The sequence below is a fragment of the Alexandromys fortis genome, unplaced genomic scaffold, assembly GCF_014885135.2.
Source record: "Alexandromys fortis isolate MF-2015 unplaced genomic scaffold, M_Fortis_MF-2015_v1.1 scaffold_12, whole genome shotgun sequence".
Lineage (NCBI taxonomy): Eukaryota > Metazoa > Chordata > Mammalia > Rodentia > Cricetidae > Alexandromys > Alexandromys fortis.
In genome coordinates, this window is record NW_026067937.1 from 20944573 (window position 1) to 20957224 (window position 12652).

The 12652-nt window shown below is 40.3% G+C and overlaps 1 protein-coding gene and 1 pseudogene across 1 annotated transcript in view; both read right to left on the reverse strand.

Moving 5' to 3' along the window:
* Positions 1-3480: 3480 nt before the first annotated feature.
* LOC126504670 (zinc finger protein 239-like) lies at positions 3481-8217 on the reverse strand (annotated as a pseudogene).
* LOC126504671 (zinc finger protein 120-like) overlaps positions 8108-12652 on the reverse strand; it is a 24530-nt gene continuing 19985 nt past the window's right edge. Inside the window, exons 2-3 of the mRNA XM_050147114.1 lie at positions 8479-8605; positions 8108-8279 (exon numbers count right to left, since the gene is read on the reverse strand). Coding sequence (XP_050003071.1) covers positions 8215-8279; positions 8479-8605 — 192 coding nt within the window. The 3' untranslated portion in view covers positions 8108-8214. The remainder of the gene's footprint in view (positions 8280-8478; positions 8606-12652) is intronic.

The following is a 12652-nucleotide window of genomic DNA, read 5'->3' on the forward strand; positions in this document are numbered from 1 at the left end:
TTTGGATCTGCGCTGATAGAGACTGATCTCAGACTGGGTGTGAAAGTTTATACATAAATATTTTTCTATAGCAGTATGAAAGAGCATGCATTATACCCTGCTCAAAGTCATCATTATCACCCAGAGACACCAATGCTTGAGCCCTTCTGTGGGTTCCGATTTTGGGTGGGGGTTGGCTGCGTATCCCAAGCCGGCCTTGAACTTGTGATCAGGCTCTCCTGCTGTAGTTACAGGCATGCGTCATCACGTCTGGCTACTGGCAAACTTATTCCCTTGATCATATTTGGTCATATATTAATTATAATTCGTGCTGTTTTGAACTAGAGTAGAATTGAATGTGTGATTTCTCGCCTACCCTAGTGTCTAAGTCTCATTTATCACTCCCAACATGTGAACAATGCCAAGTGAATAAAGTGGTTTCGAAAGATTGATTTCTGATTCCCAGGAAGTGAGTCATTCTTCATTTCCAGATGTTTTGGCTAGTGATGTGCTATCACTGCTATGCTAGCATAGTTCTAATCCATTACCAATTCTTAATTAGTATGAAGTGATTAGTGTAATGTGGACCACAGATCAACAGCTGTCTGCCTGTATGTGGATCAGATACTGAATTGGATATTTTAGAAGAAATGTAACAACAAATAAGCAAGCGTAGTAAAGACTGTCTGGGGCTCACGAAGGAAAATTATTCCCTGTCTGACCCTTTAAAGACTGTTCTACCTCTAAACAAACCACGGATAAAATGGACACAATAATTCAGATATACAATTAGCTATTCTTTTTTTAAATATTTACTTATTTAGTATACAGTGTTAGTTTCCATGTCTGCCTACAGGACAGAATAGGGCACCAGATCTCATTATAGATGGCTGTGAGCCACCATGTGGTTGCTGGGAATTGAACTCAGGACCTCTGGAAGAAGAGTCAGTGTTCTTAACCTCTGAGCCATCTCTCCAGCCCACAATTAGCCATTCTTAATTTGGTAATTCCACCCTTAGGTATTTGAATAGTAGTATCTCTTTTAGTCTATCATCTTAACAGCTACTATCGCTTCCACAATACAGTGTGGTTGTGTGTGCTAAAAGTGATATTCTTCCTTCAGTTATTAACATAATTAACCTTTTTAGTAAGGAGTGTCCTTTAACCCTCCCCTCACACACAGGGTCTCTCTGTATAGCCCTGGTTGTCCTGGGACTCTCTCTGTGGCGCAGCCTAGACTCAAACTCAAGAGATCCACTTTCCTCTGGCTCCAAAGTCCTAGGGCTAAGGGCGTGGGCCGTCATTGCCCTGAAGTGTCCTTATTTTAAATTCACAGCTCACAGGTTCTTCCAGATGAAGCCAGTTTACTTTTATTTATGTATGTGACATTACTGGGACATAATTAATGATTACCCTTTATTATTAAGAACACTGCTATAATTATGTACTCGCTTAAGCTAATTATATTTATAAATTTACACAGAAACAGTACAAATTAATTAATGCACCTTAATTGATACCACAGTGTTAACAGATCCCAAAGCAACCTACTCCAGATTTTGTGAGACTCAGAAACGAATGACTAGATTAACTGGGAATCTAGCTGAGGTAATTCGTTACTTATGGGGGGACTTTGAAGATGATTAACTGATAAGACAGAAACCTTCTTTGCTATTCAGAAGTAGCCAGCTAAGACATTACTACATAGCTTGTGGATTAAGACATTAAGAAAGTTTGTTAAAATCAGAAAGAACAGTGCCTGATAAAGCAGACAAAATAAGCCTGGTGGGTTGCTTTTGGGATCTAGAAAGAGCTGGAGATTAAGGCCCCAGTAGTGTTAACGTCTACGGAAGGGAAAGGCCATATTTAGTAGTCATGATTACTGTTTTCCAAAATGCTACAGGCTGGGACACAAATATGGATTTCTTCGTCTTCACAGGTAGGGCACAGCTTCAGTGAGTCAGCAGTCGGTCTGCATTTATAATGGATGAAGCATGAGACTTCGTTCCCTCATTCCACACTCACTCAGAAATTTCTTAATTGAATTAAGGGTAATTACTAAACTATATACGGAAGAAGCTGCAGTATTATTTTTGAAATAAAACAAATTTAATCTTTTTTTAAATTTTTTTTTTTTTTTTTTTGTTTCTCGAGACAGGGTTTCTCTGTGGCTTTGGAGCCTGTCCTGGAACTAGCTCTGTAGACCAGGCTGGTCTCGAACTCACAGAGATCCGCCTGCCTCTGCCTGCCGAGTGCTGGGATTAAAGACGTGCGCCACCATCGCCCGGCTAAAATCTTTTTAAAAATTTATTATGTATACAGTGTTCTGTCTGCATGTATGCCTGTAGGCCAGAAGAGGGCACCAGATCTCATTACAGATGGTTGTGAGCCACCACGTGGTTGCTGGGAATTAAACTCAGGACCTCTGGAAGAGCAGCCAGTGCTCTTAACCTAGAGCCATCACTCCAGCCCTAGAACTGCAACACTCACACTTGCATACAGGAAGCAAACTGTGGGAGAGGTAGAGCTGCTGATATGCATGGGGAAGCTCAATGGCCGTGGCTGCCCAGACTACCAAACTAGCTGGTATGGTGGCTGCTCACATGAGACCAGCTGCTTACCCCACTATCAGCCTGGTCTACATTACTGCAATGTGGTTCCCTTGTTAGACATAGACTGAAGCTTTCTGTCATTTTAAAATGGGTAACTTGTGGTGGCATGAGTCCATAATCTGCGCATTCAGTAGTGAGTTTGAGGCCAGCCTAGCAAAGTCTGTCTGTGAGACCTTTTTAAACACCCAGGGGCTGTAATTGTAGCTCAGAGGCAGAATCCTTGCCATGTACAAGTACAAGTAGGGGGTTCCCTCCTTAGCATGGGAGGGAAAAGGCAGCTTGATTATGATTATAATGTCTTCCACATCACTGATCTCGAGACGCCTGGTCAGTGTGTGTAAAGAGAAAGCTGGGATCACAATTCTTGCACTCAACTAGTTTTGTTTTTTTCCCCTCCCCAGGACAGGATTTCTCTGTTTACTCTGGCTGTCTTGGATTTGGGGATTAGGGGCATGTGGCACCACCACCCAGCTTCAACTCATTTTTAATAAGCCTTAGAGGTCTTTAAAGAAATTAATTTTCAAGGACTTACTGAATTGGAATATTATAGAAAATCTGATTTTGAGTCTTTTTCTTTTTAATTTTTTGAGACAGAGTTCCTCTATAGCTTTGGAGCCTGTCCTGGAACTTGGTATTGTAGACCAGGCTGGCCTCGAACTCCCAGAGATCCGCCTGCCTCTGCCTCCCGAGTGCTGGGATTAAAGGCGTGCGCCACCACCGCCCTGATTTTTAGTCTTGAAGGACTGCAAGTTAAACCATGTTGAAGTAGCGTAATCAATAATGCCACTCTTTTTATTTTGTCATTTTATTTTTTTATTTTTTTATTGAAAAAAATTCCGCCTCCTCCCCGCCTCCCACTCCTCTCCCCCTCCCTCTCCAGTCTGAAGAGCAGTCCGGATTCCCTGCCCTGTGGGAAGTCCAAGGTCCTCCCCCCCCTTGTCATTTTATTTCTTTTTGTATTATTTGTTGAAACATAATTTTCAGAATTTCCTAAAGTACTTTCTTCACATTTTCCCATCACTTTCTTCTAGGCAGGGTTTCATTATTGTCGGGCTGACCAATTCACAATATAGCTAATGTTGGCCTTGAATTCGTAATCGTCCTTTCTCCACTTCCCACATTCTGGGAATTCAGGTGTGCTATCCAACCCTTTTAATTTTATTAAATTAATAATAACTGGAAAAGTTATTTCCAGATAGGGTCTCATCAAGTTGAGCATACTGGTCTAGAACTTACAATCTTCCTGCCTAATCCTCCCAAGTAGCTAATATAGAAGGCATATGGTTTTTTGTTTGTTTGTTTGTTTTTTGTTTTTTCGAGACAGGGTTTCTTTGTGGGGTTTTTTTTTTTTTTTTTGAGCTTGTCCTGGAACTAGCTCTTGTAGACCAGGCTGGTCTCGAACTCACAGAGATCCGCCTGCCTCTGCCTCCCGAGTGCTGGGATTAAAGGCGTGCGCCACCACTGCCCCGCCCCATATGAACTGTTTTTTATTTTTTATGAAAGACTCAACATAATATTTTATAAATAAGGAGCACATGCTACTTTTCATCCTTTTTATTCTCATGAAATTAAAACATGATGGTCTAGGGAGATGGCTCAGTGGGTTAACTGCTGTCTACACAAGAATGAGTACCCAAGTTTGGATTCCTAGAATCCACTAAAGCCGGGTGCATAAATGCAAACCTAGAATCTCAGCATCCTGTGGATGAGAGGTAGAGACCAAAAAAAATCCCAGAAAACCTGAGGGACAGAAGCAGCAAACCAAAGACCCAAAGTTGTCCTCTAACCCCCTTCTGTGCATGTGGCTCACATGGTTCCTATGAACATGGACAGACACCCACATACAAGAGACTTGTAATATTTTTATATTTTGTGTAATTTGTTCCTGTAAATGTGAAGGTGTAGATTTAGGATAATTTCAAAGCAAATTCAAAAAAACAAAAAGACTATTTTCTCCTGCTTCAGCTGTGTTGGATTGCGCAGGTCTTGCTACCTAGAATAGGTAGCCTCTGGTGACGCCATATTGCATTTTCTATTGATTTGTTCTTTTTTTATTTATTTAGATTTGGTTATTTCATGTAAATAAGAAGTATAAAATCTAGAAGGGTTACATTATCATTTAAATTCTTAGTGCAAGTGTTACAACTCTGGAGGGAAAGTACCCTGACTGTTGGGGACAGGCTCTACCTACAGCTGTGGGGAGAAAGGTGTCCTGACTGTTGGGAGTCAGGCTATAAATACAGCATTGAAGGGAAGGGATGTTGAACAGCCAACACTGAGAGGAGAAAGGAATACCGACCGTCAGGAGTTCAGGCTGTCCCCGAAGCTGTGTTCTAGTCGGGGACGATCTCCAGTGGAGGTAGCACTCCTGCTTCTCTCCAAGCAGAGCCATTACAGCTGGGCCCTTGCCCACTGTTGACAGTTCCCAGCAGAGATCCCGTTGCTATTCTGCTCCACTCCCAAGGGTGTTTCCTAGCAGGGGGGTCAGTGCTTCTCTGCTCTGTTACAATATGGATGGAGTTCCCCAGCAGAGATGTCCATTTTTCTCAGCTATGGACCAAGTTTTTACTTTTCTGCTTCACTCAACTAAGGGGAAAACACCTACAGAAACATAGCAGTCTGCTCTGGCTCTACAAAAAACCTGCTACTGGGGCTGGAGAGATGGCTCGGCGGTTAAGAGCATTGCCTGCTCTTCCATAGGTCCTGAGTTCAATTACCAGCAACCACATGGTGGCTCACAACCATCTGTAATGAGGTCTGGTGCCCTCTTCTGGCCTGCAGGCAGACACACAGACAGAATATTGTATACATAATATATATTTAAAAAAAAAAACCTGCTACTTCGGCCCTGCACCCATAATGTTATTTCCAAGCAGAGGTGTCCCTTGCTTCAACTAAAAAAAGTCTTCATCCAAAAATCATTGGGAGGAAGAAATCCAGGATAGTCGATGCCTCTGCCAGGAACGGGCAGCTGCCAACTGAACCGACAAAGGGCATATATTGGGCTTCTTACGAGCAGGGAGATTTTCAGGGTGGGAACTTGAACAAACTCAGAGATTGGCTGGATTTTGGCTCAGCGATTGTTTGCTTCTGTGCTCAAGGATTTGTTAGCTTTCCTGCTTAGAGATTGGTTGGTTTCATGCTCAGTTGGTTAGGGATGGAGTGTGTTTCTTTGGCTCTGGTTTCAGGGTCAGAGTGTGTTTGACTGGCCTTTTTACCCCACACAATGGCTTCATAAACTCATTTTTTTACATTTGTTTGCAAGGGAAACAATGTAAAGTTGGACATCACATGATGGTTGAACAGATTGTTGACACAGTCAATATTTTTTCTACAAAATATTCTTGTGTAACCGAATGCAAGTGTGTTGAATAAAGATCTTACCCAATACTTTACAATAATAAGCCCTTGGTATTCTCACAGGTATTCAAAGATTATTGTAAGATGCAGACTTCAACAGATTGACTGCTCAAAAGTTTTCCTCCTATATACAACGCGAAGCTTCACCACATCAACTATATTTTTAGGGTTCCCTGTAGTATGGCTCCTCTCGCGATTTTGAAGGCTACTGACACATATAAAAGCTTTAGCACACTGATTACATTCATTGAGTTTCTCTCCATTATATGTTCTTTTATGTATTTGAAGATTACTGGGATGTGCAAAAGATTTACCACATTGTTTACAATCATAGGGTTTCTCTCCAGTATGTTGTTTTATTTGTTTAGGGATGATTGTGTTGTACAAAGCCTTTACCACATTGATTACAGTTATAGTTAGTCTCCAGCATGTCTTCTTTTATGCTTTTTAAGATACCTATGACACGAAAAGGCTTTACTACATTGATTACATTTGTAGGGTTTCTCTCCAGTGTGTGTTCTTCTATGTGTTCGTAGATGACTGTGGTCTGAAAAGGCTTTACCACATTGATTGCATTCATAGGGTTTCTCTCCAGTGTGTGTTCTTTTATGTATTTGAAGAGTAATTTGTTGTGCAAAGGCTTTACCACATTGATTGCATTCATAGGGTTTCTCTCCAGTATGTGTTCTTTTATGTGTTTGAAGATGACTCGAGTGAGAAAAGGCTTTACCACAGTGATTGCATTCATAGGGTTTCTCTCCAGTGTGTGTTCTTTTATGTGCATGAAGATTACCATGACGTGCAAACGCTTTACCACATTGTTTGCACTCATAGGGTTTCTCTCCAGTATGTGTTCTTTTATGTATTTGAAGATTTCTATGATGTGGAAAGGCTTTACCACATTGATTACACTCATAGGGTTTCTCTCCAGTGTGTGTTCTTTTATGTGTTCGAAGATTACTATGACGTGCAAAGGCTTTACCACATTGATTACATTGATAGTGTTTCTCTCCAGTATGTGTTCTTTTATGCATTTGAAGATGTCTATCATGTGCAAAGGCTTTGCCACATTGGCTAGATTTATAGGGTTTTTCTCCAGCACGTGTTCTTTCATGCCTTTGAAGATGACTGTCATATGCTAAGGCTTTAACATATTGAGTATATACAGAAGGTTTCTTTCCAGTATGACTTCTTTCAAGCCTGCAAGGATAATTGGTAAACATAAAACCTTTACCACATTCAATACACTGTTGAATCAATATATCTTATGAATAAATTTTACAATTTGGTCCAATTGTAAAGATACAATCTAAGATTTTACCACTGTGTTTATTAAGGGCCGTTTTGCATCTTTGAGGATACCTGTGATGGTAAGATCCTTTATTACATGGTTCGCATACACAGAATATTTTTCTATGAGATTTTGCACCTATTTCAAGAGAGCTGGAAAAACTGAGAGCGTCACCACTCTTATTGCATTTATAAATTATCCTATACTTTTGACTCATACTCTATTGTTAAGTCACCTAGGACAAACAGAAGTTTATGCTCAGCCCTAGTGCTCATAGGGCTTTTCTGCAGTGTGTGTTTGTTGATGTATTGAAGCTGGGAAACCAAATACTTGTATACTTGAATCAAATTCAAGAAGTATATTCCATGTGGGGACTGCTACATAACTTCTAGTTGTTCTCAGAGAGAAGAGTGTTATGCCTGCCCACACCCCTCTGCTCATGTGACTTGTATCCAGAGCGACATATGAAGAATAACAAATAAAAGGCGCACAGTTTGACTTTCTGTTTCTCATAGACATGTGGTATAGGGATTAAGATTTCTCGATAACAACAGCACCTTGGCTCTTGGCCCTAACTGCAGCTCTCACGATACACGGCACAGGAACAACAAGTGTATTAGTAATACTTGTTTTACTATGGGCTGTATGTTTATTACAAAGTTTTGGAGATATACTTATCACCTATTCAGCATGTATACCTTTTGTAAAATGAGTGGTATGAAACTAAATAGATCGGCAGGTCTACAGCATAGCTCTCATAGAACTATGATTCAGACGGTGATATCTGTTAAGGAACTATTTCCTTGTCTTCTCTCTTAATAGAATGCCTTGCAAATGCAATTCACCTACCTGAAACCGAGGTACATGGTTTTGTGAGAATTTATGTTTATTTACACTGTTGCTTCTGTTTACAACTTCAGGACACATTAGAATCCCTTCAGAGGCACGTTCGTATCAGCTTGCACATGATAATTACCTTCCATGTCTTTGAGAACTTTGACAATGTTCTTCAATATTATGGTCTTCCCAACTGTATCCTACAATATAGTACCAGAAAATATATGGTATATTATTGAAAATTGTGCAAACTTTAAGTTACTATCTTTGGTGAACCTTAGAGCCATGCCTGATTTACTCACCTCATTCTTCTTTCTCAATCAAACTACAGAAAAGCAGCAAGAATCGAGGTAACAGTTCTCCCCTTATTTCAAAACCTGAAGGAAGATCCAGTCTTACCTATGGCAGTGAGGTTCCTGTAGGTGTCCAGCATCACATCTTTGTAGAGATTCCTCTGGGAAGGATCCAGCAATGTCCACTCTTCCCAAGTGAAGTCAACATGCACATCATCATAGGTTACTGCGTTCTGAAATGACACATACATGTGCACAACAGAAAGTATGTTAATGGCAACACTGAAAATGTACACCTCTGACAGTATAGTCATATAATTGTGGTGTTCCTCCATTACATGATGTAGACATTATAAGGTAATCCCCAAGTCACTTTAGAAGGAAACTGAATAGGAGCTTCACCTCTGTCATTTCTGTACACTGCGAATGGGATCTCACCTTGCAAGAGAAATGACTACAAAAAATGGAGAAAGAAATAGATCAACAAAAGGAAACAAATCAACAGTTCAGAGCACACATGAATAAAAGTGTATAATTTCTAACTACAAAATAGAAAAATAAGATGGGTAAGCTGAGCGTATTGGCTCACACCATTGACCGCTGCACTCAGAAGTTCCCGAGGTGAATGCAGTCAGTTCCAGGACAGTCAGAAGTACACAGTAAGGCCCTGCCTCCAGGGGGAGAGGAGCTCAGCAGTTAAGAACACTGGCTATTCTTTAAGAGGCCCTGAGTTCAAATCTCGGTAACCACATGGTGGCTCACAACCATCCATAGTGAGATCTGGTGCCCTCTTCTGGCGTGCAGGGATACATGCAGACAGAACACTGTATACATAGTTAACAAATCTTAAAAATAAAGACCCTGCCGGGCAGTAGTAACATACACCTTTAATCCCAGCACTGGGGAGCACTCAGGAGGCAGAGGCAGGCGGACCTCTGTAAATTTGAGGTCAACCTGTTCTGCAAGAGCTAGTTTCAGGACAGGCTCCAAAGTTACAGAGAAACCCTGTCTTGAAAATAATAAATACATAAACAAACAAACAAAGACCCTATCCTCCATGCAAAAATCAAACAAAAAAAACAGATATTTTAGTGATTTTTTTTTTTGTAGAGTTAATATATTCGCTCCAGTTCTATTCGCTCCAGTTCTATATTCACCTTCCAGAAACCTGAACTACCCCAAATTAAACTGTAACATCAATGGTATTAACTGGTACTGCATGTTGTGGAGGTCCAGAAAGGTGAGCCTATTTCTACCTTGTCGGATGGTCAGAGTTTGGAGGTTGTTCAAAATGGTTGACAAGTGTAGCTACATGTCCCGACTCAGGATGTGTTTGCTTGGTTCTTTTGACATTAAGATGGCTCATACAGAGAGATCCATTCCATCCTCACAGATGTTCAGGACACGCATGTGCACTTCTGCTCCTCCTTTTGTACTGAGCTCACCTGGGGAGTGGCTGCCCTCAGGACACTCGGTCTAAGGTGGCTTCATGGCCTAAACAACAGAATGCTAATGACTTGGTGTTCTAGGTGTTGAAGCAATTCACTGCTCAACTTGTCATTTATATCATGTTTAAAAAGTCTTTTGTTGCCTTATGGAAAATTAAACACGGATGATTTCAGTATTCACGGGAACACCCTCCAGGGACTTTTCTATGGTTTCTGTTTTATTATTTTTTACAAGTCTTGGTATTTATATTTCTTTTTTTAATATTTATTTATTATGTATACAACATTCTGTCTGTGTGTATGCCTGCAGTCCAGAAGAGGGCACCAGACCCCATTGCAGATGGTTGTGAGCCACCATGTGGTTGCTGGGAATTGAACTCAGGACCTTTGGAAGAACAGGCAATGCTCTTAACCTCTGAGCCATCTCTCCAGCCCAGTATTTATATTTCTAAATCCCCAGACCCCTACCCTGGCAAGAAGTGGTTTTGTCAAGGCTTGTCCCCTACAGCATCTTTAAACAGTTACAAATGGACAGATGAAAATATTAGCAATACATATGTGGCGCATAAATAAATATTAGCAATACAAATGTGGTGCATAAATAATCAACACAGTGCAGAAGAGAACACTCAGTTCTTGTTGGTCTTACATATAGGTGGGCTCAATCGCCAGTACTTACTTGGGGGATCACAACTATCTATTATTCCATGTTGTAATAAGGACGCTTGTTGGTTCCTGGCCGCTTAGCCCCAAAATAATCACACGAAAACTGTACTAATTAAAATACTGCTTGGCCCATTAGCTCTAGCTTCTTTTTTTTTAAGGTTTATTTATTTATTTATTTATTTATTTATTTATTTATTTATTTATTATGTATACAGTATTCGGTCTGTGTATGACTGCAGGCCAGAAGAGGGCACCAGACCCCATTACAGATGGTTGTGAGCCACCATGTGGTTGCTGGGAATTGAACTCAGGACCTTTGGAAGAGCAGACAATGCTCTTAACCTCTGAGCCCTAGCTCTAGCTTCTTATTGGCTAAGTCTTACATATTAATTTAACCCATTTACATTAATCTGTGCATCACCACGAGGTTGTGGCCTACCAGCAAAGTTTCAGCCCGTATGTCTCCAGCAGCAGCTCCATGGCTTCTCCTTGACTCTACCTCCTCCCAACATTCAGTTTAGTTTTCCCCACCAACCTAAGTTCTGCCCTGCTATAGGTCCAAAGCAGTTTCTTTATTCATTAATGATAATCACAGCATGCAGAAGAGAATCCCACATCACCTCCCCTTTTCTGTCTAAATAAGAAAGGTTTTTGATGGAGGAAGTCATTGGCTAATAAAGAAACTGCCATTAAAGAGCCTCTTAATATAGTTACAGATTCACAATATGCAGAGTTATCTTGCATATTGAAACCGCTGAATTTATACCAGATGACACAGAGTTGACTTCATTGTTTATCCAGGTACAAGACATAATCAGGAACAGGCTTTGTCTGATGTACATAACACACATCCGGTCCCATACAGGTCTGCCTGGTCCTCTAGCACAAGGCAACGCTGAGATTGATCAATTGTTGATTGGAAGTGTGTTGCAGGCCTCAGAATTTCATAAGAAGCATCATGTCAATAGTAAAGGCCTAAAGAAGGAATTTTCCATTACATGGCAACAAGCTAAGGACATTATAAAGAGATGTCCTACTTGTTCTTTCTGTAATCAAACACCGTTGCCTGCAGGGAGTAACCCAAAGGGTACTAAGAGAAATGAAATCTGGCAGATGGATGTGTTCCACTTTATGGAATTTGGTAAATTAAAATATGTACACCACATCATAGACACGTATTCAGGTTTTCAATGGGTTACTGCCCTGAGCTCAGAAAAGGCTGATTCTGTAATCACACATTTATTGGAAGTTATGGCCATCATGGGTATACCTGCACAAATAGACAGACAATGGTCCAGCATATGTATCTAAGAAAATGAAACGCTTTTCTGCTTATTATAATATAAAACACATTACAGGTATACCAAATAATACTACAGGTCAGGCAGTTATAGAAAGATCAAACTGTACTATAAACAAACAGAAAGGGACCGAAAATACCCCCAGAAATAGATTACATAATGCTTTATTAACCTTGAATTTTCTTAACGCTAATGAGAAAGGAACGACAGTGGCAGAAAGACATTGGATAATGGAAAAGTCTGCTGAACTAAATCAACCGATTTATTTCAAAGATGTGCTGACTTCTCAATGGAAGCCAGGAGATGTGCTACGTTGGGGGAAGGGGTTTTGCTCTTGTTTCCACAGAAGAAAAAATGTGGATACCATCAAAATTAATAAAGTTTCGATTTGAAGAGGAGAAACCTCTTGGAAAGGAGAAATGACAGCTCATCCACAGTGATGATATTCATACAGGTGGTAAGAAAAACATATAGAATGGGGCAGGATTCTCTTATCTCTGCAGGAAAACACTCATCTTCAAAAAATTCAAGGGACCCTGGATGTTTGAATACTGACAGATGGAAACTATTTACAACCCAATAAGAATCAGCAAGAAAATCAAATAAGTCCCTTAAGTAAAATTATTCTACTCTTATCTTTAAATATGTATCAATGTGCATTTATTTATAAATATATAGAGCTGGTTTTGAAGTTGGACTCTGGCTCAGTCCCTCTCCAATTCCAAGCCTGTTGGTAAGAGAAAAACCCAGAGTTTCTGGAGTTTCTGTCTCATATCAAGAGCCATGATATGGGACAGAAAGAAATATGAGTTTAGAAAACATCTTTGCTTTTCTTCATATCTATCATACCTTTCATTGAATATAT